This window comes from Sander vitreus, chromosome 21, assembly GCF_031162955.1.
Source record: "Sander vitreus isolate 19-12246 chromosome 21, sanVit1, whole genome shotgun sequence".
NCBI lineage: Eukaryota > Metazoa > Chordata > Actinopteri > Perciformes > Percidae > Sander > Sander vitreus.
This window is the reverse complement of record NC_135875.1, coordinates 16,515,320-16,532,765: the sequence shown is the minus strand read 5'-3', so window position 1 is coordinate 16,532,765 and position 17,446 is coordinate 16,515,320. Positions and strand designations below refer to the sequence as shown.

The 17,446-nt window shown below is 41.2% G+C and overlaps 1 protein-coding gene across 5 annotated transcripts; it reads right to left on the bottom strand.

The window, feature by feature from the left end:
• Positions 1-2,662: 2,662 nt before the first annotated feature.
• LOC144536477 (cilia- and flagella-associated protein 337) lies at positions 2,663-16,039 on the bottom strand. Of its 5 annotated transcripts, none has more exons than XM_078279641.1 (17): positions 15,796-16,039; positions 15,472-15,618; positions 14,078-14,200; positions 13,813-13,984; positions 13,637-13,683; positions 13,371-13,508; positions 13,011-13,199; positions 11,992-12,183; positions 11,347-11,820; positions 11,042-11,203; positions 8,621-8,805; positions 7,899-8,038; positions 6,993-7,141; positions 6,680-6,891; positions 4,955-5,122; positions 4,218-4,270; positions 2,663-2,982 (listed from the first exon to the last, which is right to left on the bottom strand). In XM_078279641.1, the coding sequence occupies exons 1-16, from the start codon at positions 15,931-15,933 to the stop codon at positions 4,243-4,245; spliced, it is 2,664 nt and encodes an 887-aa protein (XP_078135767.1). In that variant the 5' UTR covers positions 15,934-16,039; the 3' UTR covers positions 2,663-2,982; positions 4,218-4,242. The 5 variants fall into 5 exon arrangements, with proteins under 5 accessions (XP_078135767.1, XP_078135764.1, XP_078135765.1 ...); XM_078279638.1 differs by having other exon boundaries at positions 4,965-5,122; XM_078279639.1 differs by having other exon boundaries at positions 4,965-5,122; positions 11,054-11,203.
• Positions 16,040-17,446: the final 1,407 nt, after the last annotated feature.

Below are 17,446 nucleotides of genomic sequence, written 5' to 3'. Positions count from 1 at the left end.
GGGATGTGGAGGCATACAGTCAAGGGAGAAGCCCATAGAGAGTCCATGAAAGCATCGCGACAAAATATTTCAGCAACGTTTTGCTCCTGCTCCTACGCTCATGGACAGCTCCTACTCACGCTCTCCGTCTCTGCAAGACTCGGAATGATTCAGATTTCTCTTGGCGCAGCTACCAGAAGACTTACAAATTTCCGACAGGTTGCTCATGTCGCATCTACGTCGTCTAGCTTAGTTGGAGGCTGCGCAGTATCCACAGCCATGACTGGAAAAGTACTTCTAATTGACTTCACTGGTCTCCGTCGAAGTCTATGGCGTCGCTGTGCCCATTTATTTCCCTGTCTATGGAGATGATTAAGAGATGGACCAAACATCAGGACAGATGAGCAGAGTTTGGAATGTATGAAAAAAGAATAAGAAAAAAAGCTAAATGTAATGTGGTGCAGTGCATATCGCAGGCTGTTTTGAAAGGAAATACTGCCAGCACAGTATTCATATGACATATTGGTGTCTTCATCTTCGTTTATATCTGGCTGGACAGGTAGGGGAGCTCACTTTTCCTATAAGTATAGAGTATAACTCTGATATCACACCCAGGGGATTGTGGGTAAATCCTCAGTGGAGGCATCTCCTGGAAAAAGAATCTGAGTACAAAAATTGCATTTCAGACATTCTTCCTCCAGCAAAGATCTAAAGCAGTGCGATGAATTGATGGAAGTCTTTTTAACTTCCTGTCGGACCTCTCTCAAAATTGAGGCCACAAATGCATGCGGCAGCACAACACACTGTATAAAGGGACAAGGTCACAGTGAGGAGAAGTTAACAGAGAGAGGATAAGAAAGCTCAACAGGCCAAGAGAAAGATTTGGAGAAGTTAAGATAAAACAAGAAAAGGAGGTGGGAAAGACATGCACGCAAATACTTCAATGAAAGAAATCAGGTTTTTCCCATCAAATGTTTCTAAAATAGGAATCCTTTATTTCTTCTTGTATCCCTCTTTCATTATCCCTTCCCATCAATCTCATTTTTCTGGACAACTTTAGCCTGAGCATGGAGTGCCATTGCCACAGCCGGGATGAAAGGAAGTGGAACTGCACCCTCACATTCCTCCAGAATTGATCGAGCCTTTTATAGTTGCATGTGCTGACCAGTATTTTTATGCTGGCTGCTACTGGATGTCCACAAACCAAGACATAAACACTCCCACTATAGAGTTTTGACATAATACATTGAAATTAAAATCACACTGTTTGTAGGTAGAGCACACCAGCCAGTCAAAATGAATGTGGAATAAAGTTGATTAAGTCCCAATAACAGGATAATGGTATGCTAAAAAGGAAATACTAAAATGTAGCTTCGTAGTAGCACAAGTAGCGAAAAGTCATAAAGTCACACAGAAAAGTTGCTAACATTAGCTAACACTAGCCACAACAAGCTCCTGGTCATACCAGACCTAGTCTTGCTTTGCCAGACCCTCCTCCAAAGCGCGCTGGAGGAGAGTCGGGCTACTCCACATAGCATTCCGGGATGGGAGGAAAACGTGCTCTGGTTTATTGGCATTTCTTTAAACCAATCACAATCGTCTTGGGCGGTGCTAAGCACCGGAGAAAAGCCGCGGTGCTGCTGCAAAATAGGCTCGGAAGGAACTTGTTTTGGTGGAACGTGTACATTCAAAAGTTGTTTTAGTCGTGCAACAGAAAACTCAGATTGGACAGATAGTCTAGCTAGCTGTCTGGATTTACCCTGCAGAGATCTGAGAAAAGGTTAACTATAGTCCTCATAAATTGACCGGAGTTTAAAATGCCAACACAAAAGAAGCCCAAGGCAACGGATATCCGGCCTAAATGAGATAAATCCAGCGGATTTTCCAGCGGCAAAGGAGCAATCCTGGAAGCGGAACGTCAAGGATATAGACAATCAGCAGACCAAGTCACAGACTGTAGCAGTGAATCCCTTGAGTGTACTGAATTGAGCAAGAGTGTTTTTTTTTTTATTGTTTAAGGAGTTTAGCTTATCATTCGTAAGAAAAATTAATGTGTCACTTTCTCTTTCAAAAGTCACATACTAATGCTTTGAGTGGCAACTGTGTTCTTCCTGCGCAACAGATTAAATAGTTAAAGGAATAGTTCGACATTTTGGGAAATTTGGTTATTGGCTTTCTTGCCTAGAGTTTAATGAGAAGATCGACTCTCGTGTCTGTCTATTAATTTTGAAGCTAGACAGTTAGCTTAGCTTAGCATAATGACTGGAAATAGGGGGAAACAGCTAGCCTGGCTCCAAAGGTAACATCTACTAACCAGCACTTTGGGTGTCTTCGTTGTTTGTCTTGCACTTTCACAGTATGACAAGATATGACAAGACTTGCCAATAAATACAGTAGTCTGGCACATAACACCCTGTAAAACCACTTTTTTTCTTTTTCTTTTTTACATTTGTTTTTGTACAAATTAAACAAAAAAGACAATGTGTTAAAGAGTAAATTTAAGAGCTCCTAGTTGGAGACTTTTGTTAGCCTCCAACTAGAACCACAGTCTGGCCCCGGCCTTTTTCCCCTTTTCCGCGTTTTATGCTAAGCTAAACTCATTGACTGGCTGTATTTTTATATTTACCATACACAAATAAAAGTGATATCATGATGAGTGATATCAAATGATATATATCGATCCTCACATCCAAACTATTTATTTAAGTTTTACATTTTGGGCATTCTTTTTGAACAACAGAGAAGTACATTAAAAATAGATGAACTATTAGTTATTGCAGTCACTGTGCACCAACAGAACTTAAAGATCAGGTATTTGTCAAGCCAGCAGGAGGAGGAGAGAAGGGAAAGGATCCAGGAATCAGTGCGAAAGTCACCTGCAGGACCAGAGTCTGATGGGGAGAAAACAGCCAATCAACAGAGATTGCTGTGGTGGATGTCATCAAACGGATGTCTCCTCTCGTAACATAAAGCTACTGTCTGTCAAAAGTCCTCACACAGATACTGACACACACACACACACACACACACACACACACACACACACGCACACACACACACACACACACACACACACACACATATATATGATGGTTGGACACAGAGGTGTCAAAAGTATTCACATTCATTACTCAAGTAGAAGTATAGATACTAGGGTTTGAAAACTTCTGTAAAAGTTGAAGTATCAACTCAAGCTTTTTACTCAAGTAAAAGTGTAAAAGTACTGGTTTCAAAACTACTTAAAAGTATAAAAGTAATGTAAGGGGGAAAAATGCCATTAAGGACAAAATTTTAGCCCACCCCCACAGAGGCTTAAAGTGCACTACCCCACCTCCACAAAAAAAAGGAGCATCTTGTTCAATTGTATTTGTCTGTTCTGTATGTTCAAAAATATAAAACAATAAAAAGTTGATCTTAAAAAAAAGGAGCACAAGGTGACATTAAAGAACGGCTTGTGTATTGCTAAGGCCACAGGGTCAAAATTAAATGATTTATTAAAAATGTAATAATAACTTATTTCAGGCTGAGTCTGTGTTTTTCAGACAACGACAGCTACAGTCTGGTGTTACAATCCTCTCAGTGAAATACAGACACTTTTACACCGTTTAGCTGTCAGCATTTTACCCGTGTTTAATCCAGCTACTAGCTGGCGGTAGGCTAACGTTAGCTGCTGCCAACTGTAGCGTTAACTAGCGTCACGTGTGGCGATGTTTCAGTTCCCTCTATCGTCCGTTTTCGGAGCATCAGAGAGAAGTGCAGGCATGTAAGTTGCACCTAATAAGGCACCGAAATCAATTACGTACAAACCAATAGGGTGTCGGAATGATATATGTTTATACTTCTCATCCAACCACAATCAAATTCACTCTATCCGGATGGCGTGATTTATCTGGATAGGGGTTTTTTTGTGTGTTTTTTTGAACGATGACAAGCCGGAATGAAAACAAGCCGAACTGAAATAGGAGTAACGAGGCTATTTTTAAAATGTAAGGAGTAGAAAGTACAGATAATTGCGTGAAAATGTAAGGAGTAGAAATAAAAAGTCTGCTGTAAAATAATTACTCCAGTAAAGTATAGACACCCAAAATTTCTACTTAAGTAAGGTAACAAAGTATTTGTACTTCGTTACTTGACACCTCTGGTTGGACAGAAGGATAAGCATGCACCGAAAGAAAACAAGTGAGATGAGAATAACAAGTGTTCTCATCAGCTGCTGATTGTGTGTGTTTGTAGGTTACCATGGGTTGCTGAGGTTGCTCATGGTCATTCTCTGCTGGGCTGGCGGATGAAGCTAAAGTGGATGAAAGGAAACAACATTAATTAGTTGTGTGTGTGTGTGTGTGTGTGTGTGTGTGTGTGCGTGTGTGTGTGTGTGTATAACTGTGTCTGCCTGGGTGTGGTTGCTAAAAAAGCACAGCTAATCGCTTATTTTGGCAAGTTCTGAGTAACGGGTAGACAGTGAAAGGAAAGTGAAGGAAATGTCTTGCACGCACACACACTCACACAAACCTCGAGCATTTACGCACTTAATTTTTTTTGTGTTCAACAATCTGTCTTGCGTCTCTGGAGCAGAACATTGCCCAAATGTTCCCGAGCTGAGCTCCAGACTTCAGAGGAAGAGAATGTGAAGAATGCTCTGACTCTTCTCTTCATAACATGGTGAAATTGGACATGATTTAATCAGTATCAGGTTAAATTAGCTTGGAAGGCCATCCTGACCTGTACCTTTCTGCAGCAGCAGCAGCAGCAGGAGCTACACACACCCGTCCACATGTGTCGAGGGATTCTAAGGAAAGTAATAATTACTGGAAGGGACATTTCCCAGTGAACAGCCAAAATGTGACTGGAGATGGGCTGGGTCAGGGAGAGGCCATCTATGTGTGTGTGTGTGTGTGTGTGTGTGTGTGTGTGTGTGTGTGTGTGTGTGTGTGTGTGTGTGTGTGTGTGTGTGTGTGTGTGACAGAGTGTGTAGCACCTCAAAACACCTGTTTGCAATAAATGATTGCCTTCAGAACAGCATTCTTCCTCTGAAGTTTGACCCCTGTTGGTGGGGCTAGGTACTTGACTTTTGGCCTTGCTGAGCCCTGTTTCGTCACTTTCAGTTATCTCCCCCGTGTCTTCTGTCAGTTTCTTTTGCGTCTTCCTGTGGATGTCAGAACCAACAGATATTGCTCTATGCCGAAGGGAATTGACTCGGTAAACAAAAAGCTGTGTACTCTAGATTAAACAGGTTTCCCAATGTTGTTCATGTCACTGAACTAGACAGGATCAATGAGCGCTGCTGGGTGACATTTGGTCACAGAGTCTGATATCCATGTGTTGTTAGATTTCTGTGGTGGCCTGCACTTGAGTACTCTGTGTGCTCCTTCTCTCTCTCTCTCTCTCTTTCTGTGCGTGCGTGCATGTGTGTGTGTGTGTATTTTACTGCTTTCTTGGGTAAATTAAAACACATGGAATTTTACACTGATTAGCTGCTAAAAGCTATCTGAATGATTCAAGACTTTTGTGGCAAAAAGTGATTGCTTGGCAGCCTCTACGTTGAGGACAACATCTTGTGCAATTATGCATAACCTATGTGAAATTCTTTAAAGCAAATTTGGGATGTTTACACTTGCTAATGCATTATTAAAATGTGGTTGAATACAATATTTACTGCTTGGCTAGGAACTGGGCAATGCATAGCCAAAACACGAGTCTACAGCCATACAAGAGGCTCTGTGAGGCTGTACCTAGGCACAGTGCTAATGATAAATGCTAATGTCAGGATGCTAACATGCTGATGTTAAGTCGGTATAATGATTACCCTGCTCACTAGCGTGTTAGCATGCTAACAGTTGCTAATTTAACACTAAACACAAAGTACAGATGAGGCTGATGGGAATGCCATTAGTTTTGCAGGTATTTGGTCGTCATTGCCATCCTTAGAGCCACGGTGCAGGCATGGTGGAAAAATCGGAATTATACAACACTTATGCAAGAGCTACAGCAGAGACATTAAAATGTTGTCTAGCGCTCCGTGAATGGTCAACCAATCAGAAGCCACAGAGGTAGTGACAGACAAGACAGCGAGAAGAGTAGGGCAGAGAAGTTGATGCAAACAACATAAGTGACTTTTAGACCGCAAATTTTTTTCTCTCTCACTCTCACATATGTGCTGACTCTGTCTTTCACCTCCCTGCACTCTGCTTCCTCCTTTATGGTTCATGTTACCCAATATGTGACAGAAATACAGTCAAAGCACACTGCAAAGGCCTGGGCCAAGCCAGAGTTTATGCCCTCTAACCAAACTAGGACGAACTAGTTGCTATTCAAGACTCAAAGGTCTGTGGAAACAACAAAGGAGGAGTTTTTTTTTTGGAGGAAGCAGCAACTCAACTATGACGTATGCCTTTATATTAGATTTGGCACAAACCATTCACTATTGACATCATTGCTTGATAAAAAAAATCCCAAAAAGGCTGCCATGTTTACAGACGTCATCCTCAAAATTTGGACTGTATGATCCAATATGTTTCACAGGCAGCATGTGTACAGTCATTTTTAGCATTTATGTCCAAATCTGCCATTTTTTGTTTCACCACTAATGCAATTTTGTTTTATGTATTTAAATATAATTTGTTTAAGGATGCACTGGTGTTTCTGAGCTCCCTATCTGACTGTTTTTCCAATTATTTGACATATACTCATGGATGAGTCTCACCTCTGGTAAGTAGCTGGCTCAGTGATATTCCACATCACTTCCTGCCCGAAAGAACCCACATGATCTCCGTCCTTTGTCCACAGTCTAGCAGAGCCGTCGGCTGAGGCTGTGAGGACAAACAATCTGTCTGCAATCTCCAGGACTTCCACACTTACTAACGCTCTCTCATGAGCCTTCCAATACTGCAGCAGAGGAGGCCGCTCACAATCTGGCTGTGTGGAAAGAGAACAGGTATTTGTGGATATACTGTACAGTACACACTTCATCTTTTATTGATTTACATCAACTCTCACACACAAAGACATACACTCACCTCGTGCTGGACGTCCAGTGCATAGTGACAGATGTCCCAGATCTGAAGCCAGCCCGTTGTGTCTCCAGAGACCAGGATGGTGTTTTTAGGCTGATCTGAGCTCAGGCTCAGCACACGCTCACCTGGCTGCTCCAGAGCATAGAACTGGCCTGGAATAAGAAGTTAAACCTGAATTGCACCCATAAAGAAACCAAGTCAAATCTAGACGAATGTTCTTATTTACAATAGTCTCCTGTTGGTTTGGGTTCTTGACGGTCTACAGGGAGAAAGTTGCATGCAAGTAAATCTAAGTCGTCAATTTGTGTGCCACTTTCAAGAATAGTCTTGACTTAAATGACAAATGTACTTCTGAAACAAAATGTTCCCCTAAATGTTATGTTACACATCTCCCTATTATCCCATGCTCTCAAATTCCTCTCTGCTAGAAGAATCCACGGATACATATACAGACCTGTATATACACACACACACACACACACACACACACACACACACACACACACACACACACACACACACACACACACACACACACACACACACACACTGGCTCCCTCATACACCCATGCATGCTCGTACACATATGCAGCGGCCACAGTGCATGAATCCCACACCACTAAACACAGATGGGATCTGGAAAGAGACATAGTTGTGGGCTGCCAGGAATGGTACAGGCGGGAGGCCAAGTTGACAGTGCAGGCTCTCTGTCACTGCTCTGGCTGTTTGAAAATCCATCTTAAAACTGACAGCTGCTTGTCATTTGCTTGTACTGTAGAGTGTGGTGCCTCCACCTCTTTGATACTGCGAGAGTTTTATTCTAAATTCATGTATTTTTTTCTTTTGCATGCAGTTCTTCTGAATGATACTTTCTGCACCATCCTCCCTCTTTCTTCCCCACTCACTCACCATACGTGTGCGTCTGTCCAGTGATGCTCCAAAAGCAGAGAAAGCCAGCCTGAGATGAGACCAGGACACCTCTGTTTCTCAACTTTCTGTTGACAGCCCGATGTTGCAGGAACAAGAGGCTGTCCACAGGGGGCACCACTCTAGATGCACACAAGCAAACGGGAAAAACAAAAGGACAATAACAATGGATACCACCCACTAAGGACGCAGTACTCTTGACAAAAATTTGGTTTACCACCAGACAAGAGTTTGTGGGGTTGTGACATAGTTAATGGCGTAGGAAAGAAGAAAAAACAAAGTTCTGCTACAAACATTTGTTATTTTGCATTTTCTCTCATCTTTGCTTTTATTTTATTTTATTTTTTAAATCTTTTGCTTTTTCATATTGGATGATTTTACGTCTTGAATGTGACAAAGGGTCCCAACTAGACACTGCTTTTTGAAAAATAAGGAGTCGCAAACCAAAAAGTTTGGGAACCACTGGTTTAATCTTTAACAATGCATTGTATTTCACACGCTTATTATGTTTTTAATTCAGTACAATGTTTTCCTCTAAAGTTTAGAGGAATAAGGTAGAATAAAATGGAAATACTGAAAGAAAGTACAAGTACTTCAAACATGCACTTAAGTGCAGCACTTGTGTAAATGTAATCAGTTACTTTCAACCACTGCCTTGACTGGTGAATCTTTGCTATCCTTACATCACGGCTGTGTTTTCTCACCCTCTCTGTGTCGGTCTCTGTAGGTGAAGCACTGGTCCTTGCGTCTCCAGCCTCCAGATAACAACCTCTCCATCATGGCTCGCCGTGGCAACGACCCCCAGAGCAGAGCACTGACACACAGCCAAGATGTCTGACTTGTGAACGCCGCTGGACTTCCACGACAGGTCTGCTCTTACATACAAATCCTATATGCACGGTATATGATGATTAGTAAACAGCAAAGCTTTTTACTGATTATAAAAAAAAAAGAAATAAAGAAAAATGTGTGTGTGTTCGGATTGACCCATTTCGTGCTAACAGGAAAGGTTTTCCAGAAATCACAAAGCACCATGTTGCCTTCAGGCTCCACTTTGTGCATGAGCTTGTTGGCTGAAATTGTGCAACTCTTTGCTCATCACTTCCCACTGTGTGACAGTTTACAAACGGTCTGAAAGTACATGTAATTGTTTGTGTTGCCTTGCGAAAAGCAGCTCTATTTCCTTCTCTGGTTTACTGATTTTGTTTACACCTCCGGGCTACAGTGTTGAGTCAGTGTCGGCTCTTTAAAATGTGTGGAAGCTCAGCATGGTGGACTGCAGAAGAATACTGGTGCAGATGTCTTGCATGACCCAGATGTCTTTGAGCTCACCAGGTGATGTGTAGCATGTAATTTACGTCATTCACTGATATCATTTACTCCTAAAAAAAAAAAAAAAAAACTCCTAAAAAGTCCCTTGCCTAAAATGTTTTCTCAAAAAGCTGGCTCTGCTGACACAGGGGGCTTCACAACGAGAAACATTATGAGTGGAGGAGAAACAGGACTGAGAATTTGCTGGAGAAGCATGAATTCTGAATGTTACTACTGTAGTCGAGGGATGAATCCAACCGCAGTGCAGATGGTAGTTAAAGGTTGAGATGTAAAATGTAACACAAGAATTTGAGGTTTGAAAATATGCACGTTCAGACTTTAGTCTCACACTGCAGTTCATACTGGTGTTTATACTGGCACTGGCAATGCTTCATCTTTATTTGTTGTTGAGTGTGTGCAGGTGGATGCGGTAAATCTTTTTTTAAGCTCTGAAATGTTCTAGACATTTTGATTTTCCTAGCAATACAAATTCGTAAGAGGTCTGATTTAAAGATAACAGATTTAACTACTATTTATTGGATTTAATGAAATACATTGTGTGCTAGTATTGCAGGACGTATTTTCTAAAAGCTGAGCTAAATGACTTAAGCTCAAACTGTTGTCAGCATTTATTTAAAAAAAAAAAAAAAAACCTGCAGTGTTTTAAGTCTGTACCAGATTAGTCACTATGGTGACAGTTGTTTGTGTGGGACTCATCATCCAGCGCTCAACATCTGGGGAAGAACTTATGGATGAGCAGAAGCGCGAAGGCTAAGACATCTTGATGTGTACATCTTGATGCATTTAAGCTTTTTGGTGATTAGTGAATATGTGTGCTGCACTTCCCAGAATCTCCTGTCAATCTAAAGCTTTTGTAATGGATTTAATGCTGTGATTTTCCGTTTCAGTAGGTGGTGCTTCTGTTTGTTCGTTGAGTAATGATCTCTGTCGATGCTCGTGATAACTACACAGTTATTCTTCTATTTTTCCAAACAAACTTTTACTGGTAGAAACATGACACATCATTCCCTGTCCTGCAGAGCATTTTCTTCTGAAAAGACCCACCAGACATGCACAAAAAAATGTAAGAATGTCTGGCTTTTTTGTTTTAATTTGTGTTGTTTCCCATGTCTTAATTACACTGAATGTTCTCCACAGTACTTGAAGTTTGACATGTAAGGTATACTGTGGAGGTTATGACCACTAGTACCACTATGAAGCAATGCTTTTTAAAGTGGGTCCCCATAATACACAGCCTCGCTGATGGTTTCATGCTATTTCACTGAGTTGATTGTCCTGCATGGAATGCATGGAAGAAGAAGGCTGATAGCAAGCAAATATACTGTATATAAACAATGCAAAGTTTCACATATTTCAAAAAACGTGCTTTTTTCAGTGATGTTTTGGGAAATACATTAAATACATGTTTACTATCTGTTAAGGATGTACATAATGCATTCTGGTGTGAAACAGTGAATGCAAACATAACTTTACAGAGTACCTTTAATGTTCTGTCGCTTATCTTTCAATTAAGAATGAGGGGGGGAAGTAATACCTGGAATACTAGGTTACATTATTATATTATTGCATTAGTTATGAGCAGAAAGTTAAAGAGTAATTTAATACCCCCTGAAAATCTTGTTTTTGCTGCCCCTGCAGGGGTTGAATTATTCACTTTGTTGCAGTGAAACCCATATGACATCACTGTTAAGTGTAGTCACAGGTGCAACAGACTTGAAACTTTCAACACTGCGTCTCAGTCTAGTCTAAAGTTATTCTTTGTGAAACTGCGGTAGATTATCAATTCAAAGCACCTTTATCTTTACCTTGGCAGCTGCGATGTCGTACTGAGCGACCCGCTGGCTCCACCCCACAGCCAGCAGCTGGTTGTTATGGAGACAGGTCAACCCGGTGACCTCAGAGTTGGTGATGGGCTCCAGTTTGTGCAAGTTAAGGCCGTTTAGTAAGTTCCACACCTGCTCGGGGAGTGGTCTTCTCATTAACAAACTCTTAACTTTCTCAAATATGTCAAATAAATGTGTACATATGGCAGCCTACACCGATTGTATCAAATTCACAGTATTTTTGTACAAAATGAAAGTGAGAAGTGGTATTAAACCTTAATAGTGCCATTCCGAGCCCCAGTGATCAGTCTTCTGTGGGAGGAGTCTAGTGTCATGCAGGTGAGCTCATCTTCTCCATGAGCGTTTAAGATCTGAAGGTGCCTCTTCCCCGACTCCACGTCCCACAGAGACACAGATGAGTCGGCATGTCCCGTCGCCACCTGTCTCAGAGCGGAGTTATACAGAGCACAGGAGAGGGCAGGACCACTTTGAATGTTTGGTCCAGTTTCCTTTCCTTCATCTGTCAACCATCCGCCTCCTCCTCTTCTCGTTTCAGCCAGGTTGAGCAGTGCCAGGTAATCTTTGCATCCCACCACTAAATGAGACTGGGTGTGCTCAGGAAGAGGAGGGCTCAGCAACAGGAAGGGGAAGTTGCCGTGTTCTGGGATTCGACCTGGCTGCTGGCATGGGAACTGCAGGCAGATGGTTTTCAGACAGTGATGGCTGGAAATGTCCCAAACCCTCAGCTCCTGACAAAGGAACAATTCGTCAACTAGAAAATAAACAATCTCTGTTGTGATATGCCATGTTTCACAAAAAAAGTCTCAAATTGTATATGATAAACAGTATAAATGTACATAATGTTTTTTCAGGTCAGTGCTCTATTTTTTAATTTTTTAGCTTAATCTGTAATGACTCACAGCATCTCTGGAGTAGCTGAAGATCTGCCCAACAGGTTGGTAGATTGCAACATCCAACACAGTGGTGCAGTGACCCAGCAGCGTAGCTATGGGACGTGTGGTCACAAATCGAGTCCACAGTCTGACTGCTCGGTCACAACCTCCTGTGACCATCAACTGCAGAGAGGCATTGTAGTCAAAACATTTAGCCCCCTGAAATGAGACAAAAAGAGCAAAATGGTACACAGCATATGTTGCTTTGAAAAATAAAGCATGCTCACTTCTGATAATACAAATCAAGCCATCTGGTCTCATTATTTTGAACTGGGGTGTGGCTTCATTGTTAAAATGTCCAGACAGTTTATAGGAGTATAAAATTAGTGTGCTCGTTTAAAAAAAAAGAAAAAAAGCCATTGTGAATAACAGGAAGCATCACCACCCAGTTTAACGCTTTGTCTGACAGCATTACTTTTTCTCTCCACATAGTGGCACTGTCTGTCTCTACATGCAGGGCAGGAGTCATCTTAAGAAATAACTTAACTCATATCTCATACTGTATTTTTTCTTTTAGATAAATCTGGCTGGGGATAATTCACTGAATGAGTTATGTACTATTTTGCCACATGAGGACATTTATTGATTTATAAACAAGTTTAATGGAGTGAAAGTTGATTTTCAAACCTTGACCTACCCAGTTAGGTCAGAGTCACCCAGACCAGAGTACTGTGAGCTCCACCTGACCTCGATCCACATCAAAAGTCTAAAACGACAACTCGCTTGTTGCTCTTTTACGTTTTAGTTTCTCATACTATTGTTCATGGAGAAATACATGTCTAGAAACATACTTCTGATGCTCCTAAAATGCTTAAACCTGACTTTGTGAGCATGTGTGAAAAATTCAAAATTTGAACGTGTCATTATAAAAGTCTAACCCAAAGAATAAGGTATGATACACAGTTGTATGTACTACTGAGAATACACAACACATAATAACTTATTCAACATTAGATCAGGCAACACCACACTATGAAGTCAGTTACCTGCTTAAATGACCACACATAAGGCTCCTGCTTTAGTGTCACATTAATAAAAACCACAGAGCTTGTGTCACTTTCTGATGATGTCATGATGACATTGGCGCTGGGCTCAAACATCACTCTGTTGATTGGTTCCTGGTGGATGTTAGGGATGTGACGGTAGGACACCATGTTGCTGTGTTCACCGAGGTCCTGTTGTCAAGATGAGTAACAATACATGCTTATTTGTAAAATTGGAGTGTAATCAACAAGTGGTTGGCATTGCTGACTGCTACACTGTTTACTACTAGGGCCTGCATGATACATTTATCTCCAACAACCAGAGACTGAGCGAAGTACTTAAATAGACAAGGCCAAGCTTACTGGGAAAAAGATCCTCTGTGGGCCATTCTCTGCCTTGGATGGATTCTTGAAAAGTCCTTTAGATGGATTCAGGAACCACATGAGGTGGACTCCTCCTTTTTCATCCCCCAGTAGCAGCAGAGAAGGTCGCTCTGGACACTTGGAGGGAAAACCCACATATATTAAAATGATGGGTGTATTGCTTTCAGATTCATGTGATGAGATTATTGCTTTTAGAGTGAATTTGTCCAGCTGAAAAGAACATCTCAAAGGAATAATGGTCCTACCTGAACATCATGCCAGTAACAAAGTGCACTCGGGACACTACGGAACCCTTGGGGCAATGATGAGACAATGAGTTAACACTTGAAGATTTTGATATTTTTGATACAGTAACTGGTTTTTATAGTGACCAGCTCAGTTTAGTAACATTTAGTAGGTACATGTAAGCAATCAAGTATACCAAACAGGTGGACATCCTCAAATACGCTGCCCATGGCGACATTCACAAAGTGCAAGTCCCTGCAGTCAGTTGCTATGGCAACCTTGTGGACATTGCCCATGTAGACAGCATCAGTGGTCCAACCTCTAAATCTCCTCGTGTTGGCAACTTGCTCTGTTGGGTCTCCAGCAAGCTGGATTAAATAGGAATAAACATTTTTTTTAAAGTGTGAGTGTGAGTAGCTACTTTCATGTGGATGTAACAGTAGTACCATGATGTCACTCACCCCTAGAGTTTTAAGGATGTGTAGGCTGCTGTTCCAGACAGTGATCTGACCTCCCTTACTGACACTAATATAACGGAGCGGAGGAGGGTGGGAGACAGCAACCACACGCACTGTTGGCTCCCGCTGCAGAGGAATGAGTTAATAAATTAAAAGGTTATTAGAGGAATACAAGTATTACTAGAAAAAAATCTTAAACTGAGTGCAGAAAAATGCAGCTAGTAACTTGTGTCATCCCACACAGATGCTGCAGGCAACTTCTGGAGTAGATGTTTTGTCAATAAAAAAAACAAAAAACAAAAAAACTTTTGGAGCAGATGCTTCGTCTTCATTGTAGCATTATCACCTTTGTTCAGTATCATTTGTAAAAACTGCTGAATATGTGAAACGTATAAAATACCAATGTTTTTCATTTTGCCCAGGTAACCTGGGGACCATAAATAGATAAAACTATTCTCATTTTCGGCTGCAAAGGGGCAGAATACCTCCATTAGCTGATAGACACACAGCTTGCTAACATGTTTATGTTAGCAAACAATTGACACTGACTACTTAGCTACACCATTAATTGTTTCTGCCCACCTGACAACTGTAAATCCAGTATTCACTTCCTTTCTTTTTTAGGTTTGTTTTGGACTTCTGAGGGCAATGTCTGGCGTTTTGCTAAGTTAGCACAGATAGCAATTATGCTAGCTGGTGAAGAAACTCCATGACCTGACGCCATGGATGTAGTGCCTCACCCTCCTTCGGTTAATTTTGGCGGAAAAGTTGCAGTCGGTGTTCTCTTAATACATCCATGAGAAACTCCAATGTTAGTGCTAACATAACATTGGAGTTTCTTCACCAGCTAGCGTAATTGCTATCTGCCCCCTGGTGCTGGGAAGTTAGCTGAGCACTGTAGCTATTTGCTGAAAACTTCTGCCCGGTAAGTATGGTAAGAATGATAAGACTGACCAGTAATGATAAAGTTTGATACTGTTACTGTGGTTTGTCAGTGACCCTTTTTTACATTAAACGTAACGTTCGGTCATTGAATTCGATTGGGGTTGGTTGGGGTTAACGTTATGTTTATTGTAAGAATGTTTTGTTTTATGAGCCTGTATGTATTTGTCAGGTTATGAGCCAAGTACTAAAACTAACGTTACCCAATTTAGCTAATGTCATACAACTTTCCATCTGCAGTCCCTGAGCAGCTAGACACACGTCAATGTAATCTGTCTCTCGTAGACTGTTAATATAGTCTATGCTCTCTACTCAAAACTGCTTTGGGATCTGACCTTTAATTTTGGCACCCCCATTTGGCCTTTCGGTGCAATTGTTTAAACATTGGAAAATCCTACGAAGATGCAACCTTCCTTCTCCCTTTACCAGATATCAGTGGACCGGTGGATATCTACCTTGTTATGAGAGCAGTGTCTGATCTGTGGCTGGGAGTCCAGAGGAGCAGCTCTGGGAATGGAGGCGCGCTCTCTCTCAGTGTACTCCAGAAGCAGGTAGGAACACAGCTGCTTCCACTTCACCTGCCCGGAACAGCTGATATCTACCTGGATATGAAACAGTTAGAAGACTCTCAGTGGCCCTGCATCATCATTCCAAAACATGTTTGATGCCACAGTGAGTCTATGCTAATGGAATGTGCTGTATTATACTGGATAATGTATTGTACTGTGTATAGCCTATGTGCTTTTCTTTTTTATAAGACATATAGTATTTCTCCTTACCTCACTGAAGAACCTTTCAACCCATGTGTCCTCAACATCTGGACCAACCACAGACCTAAGAACTTCCCGAAACTCTTCCAACTTCATTCCACGCTCTTCATTTCCTCCTCTGTTCCTTCCACTCCTTCCTTTCGACATGTTTTCATGTATCTGTGCGCCATCTTTTGGACGGTTAAATGCATTTCTCAGGAGCTGCAGGTGCTCGGGGGTCAGTTTCTCTGCAGCACTTACTCCACAGGCTGAATCACTGCAGGAATGATCATTTAAAGGAAAATCTTAATTTGTGCAGGAATTGGACAGTTTTTCAACTGACTTCCTTCTTATGTGTGCAGGTGTACAGTTGGTTCAAAACATGCAGGGCATAAGAATTAGTAGAAATAAAGACGCTGCCCAGGAAAAAAGCCAAAGATCGATCAATCCGGAACCTTTTTTTTTGTCTAAGCTTCACTCATTTTAGTTTTTTTTAAGTGAATTTGACTGTTTATAAATTCCATCAAGTCACTGACATCTGGTCTGTGACTGGCTAACTGCAGAATGAATGCAGCACTCCCAAGTGGTAGCACTAGGACAACACACTGCTGATCCAAAAAAAAGTTTAAAATCACATTATGAAGTCTTATATTGTATGTTTCATCTGAAACATACAATGAGTAATAGGAATATATAACAATTGAACGGTGGGTTTTAATGTGTGTGCTTGGTAAATTTTGCAAATGGGGAATAAGTGGTGGGGGAATAAGTTATGTTTGGGGAACATCCAAGTGTTCTTCACCACCACCAGCTCCTGTGTGGCCCTGTTGCTCGGGGAGACTACAAGCTGGAACAATAAGTCGCATTGTGAGCTCTTTTCCAGGTCCATCTGTACATGCATGAGTGGTCCTTTACATCATACACATTTTTCGCCAATGCTAATGGAACCATAAAATAATTAAGTAATAAAAGTGTATAAGCTTGCTGAAAAAGGGAGTGTAAAAAGGCTGTTGTATCCGAAAGAGTTGGTGAAGCTGTGTAGGAAGGGTGGAAGAAATCCTTGTCAGTGTCTGAGTGGAGAAAATATGTGAATCTGATCCAGTGACAGGCATTCAACTTTAGAGAAGACTTTACATAACTTCTTGTAATGTTATGGAAGGATAAACGCGTGGGTAGATGGATGAAGGATAGACGATTGAAACCAGCATGACATTTTCATTCAGAGTGATTTTGTTTTTGACAGGAAGAGATTTGAGATGATAAAACGTTTGAGAATATATGAACTGGTGTCACATTAAGAATAAAAACAGCAGTATGATGACTATTATGGAGGAATATTATGAGGTACAGCCTACATATCACATGCAAAACTGACAAACAGGCTTTGGTATGCAGTAACAGGTCGTACTCAGTTAATTAAAAGTGATGAGGTATATTTAGCAATATCAGATAAATTAGAACAAGTTAAAGAAAACTCACCAAATCCTGCTGTGTGGTACTTCTGTCTCATAAAGCACCCACGGATTTTTGCTGTTTCTTAAGGTATTCATATTATTAACCCGAGCCTCACTGTTTGAACTCCTCTTTACATTCTGCCAAATACCAGATACTGCTCCAACTTTTCCAGTTCTAGTTTAAAATCCAGATCTAATCGACATTGGTCAGTGTTTCAGGTTCTTTA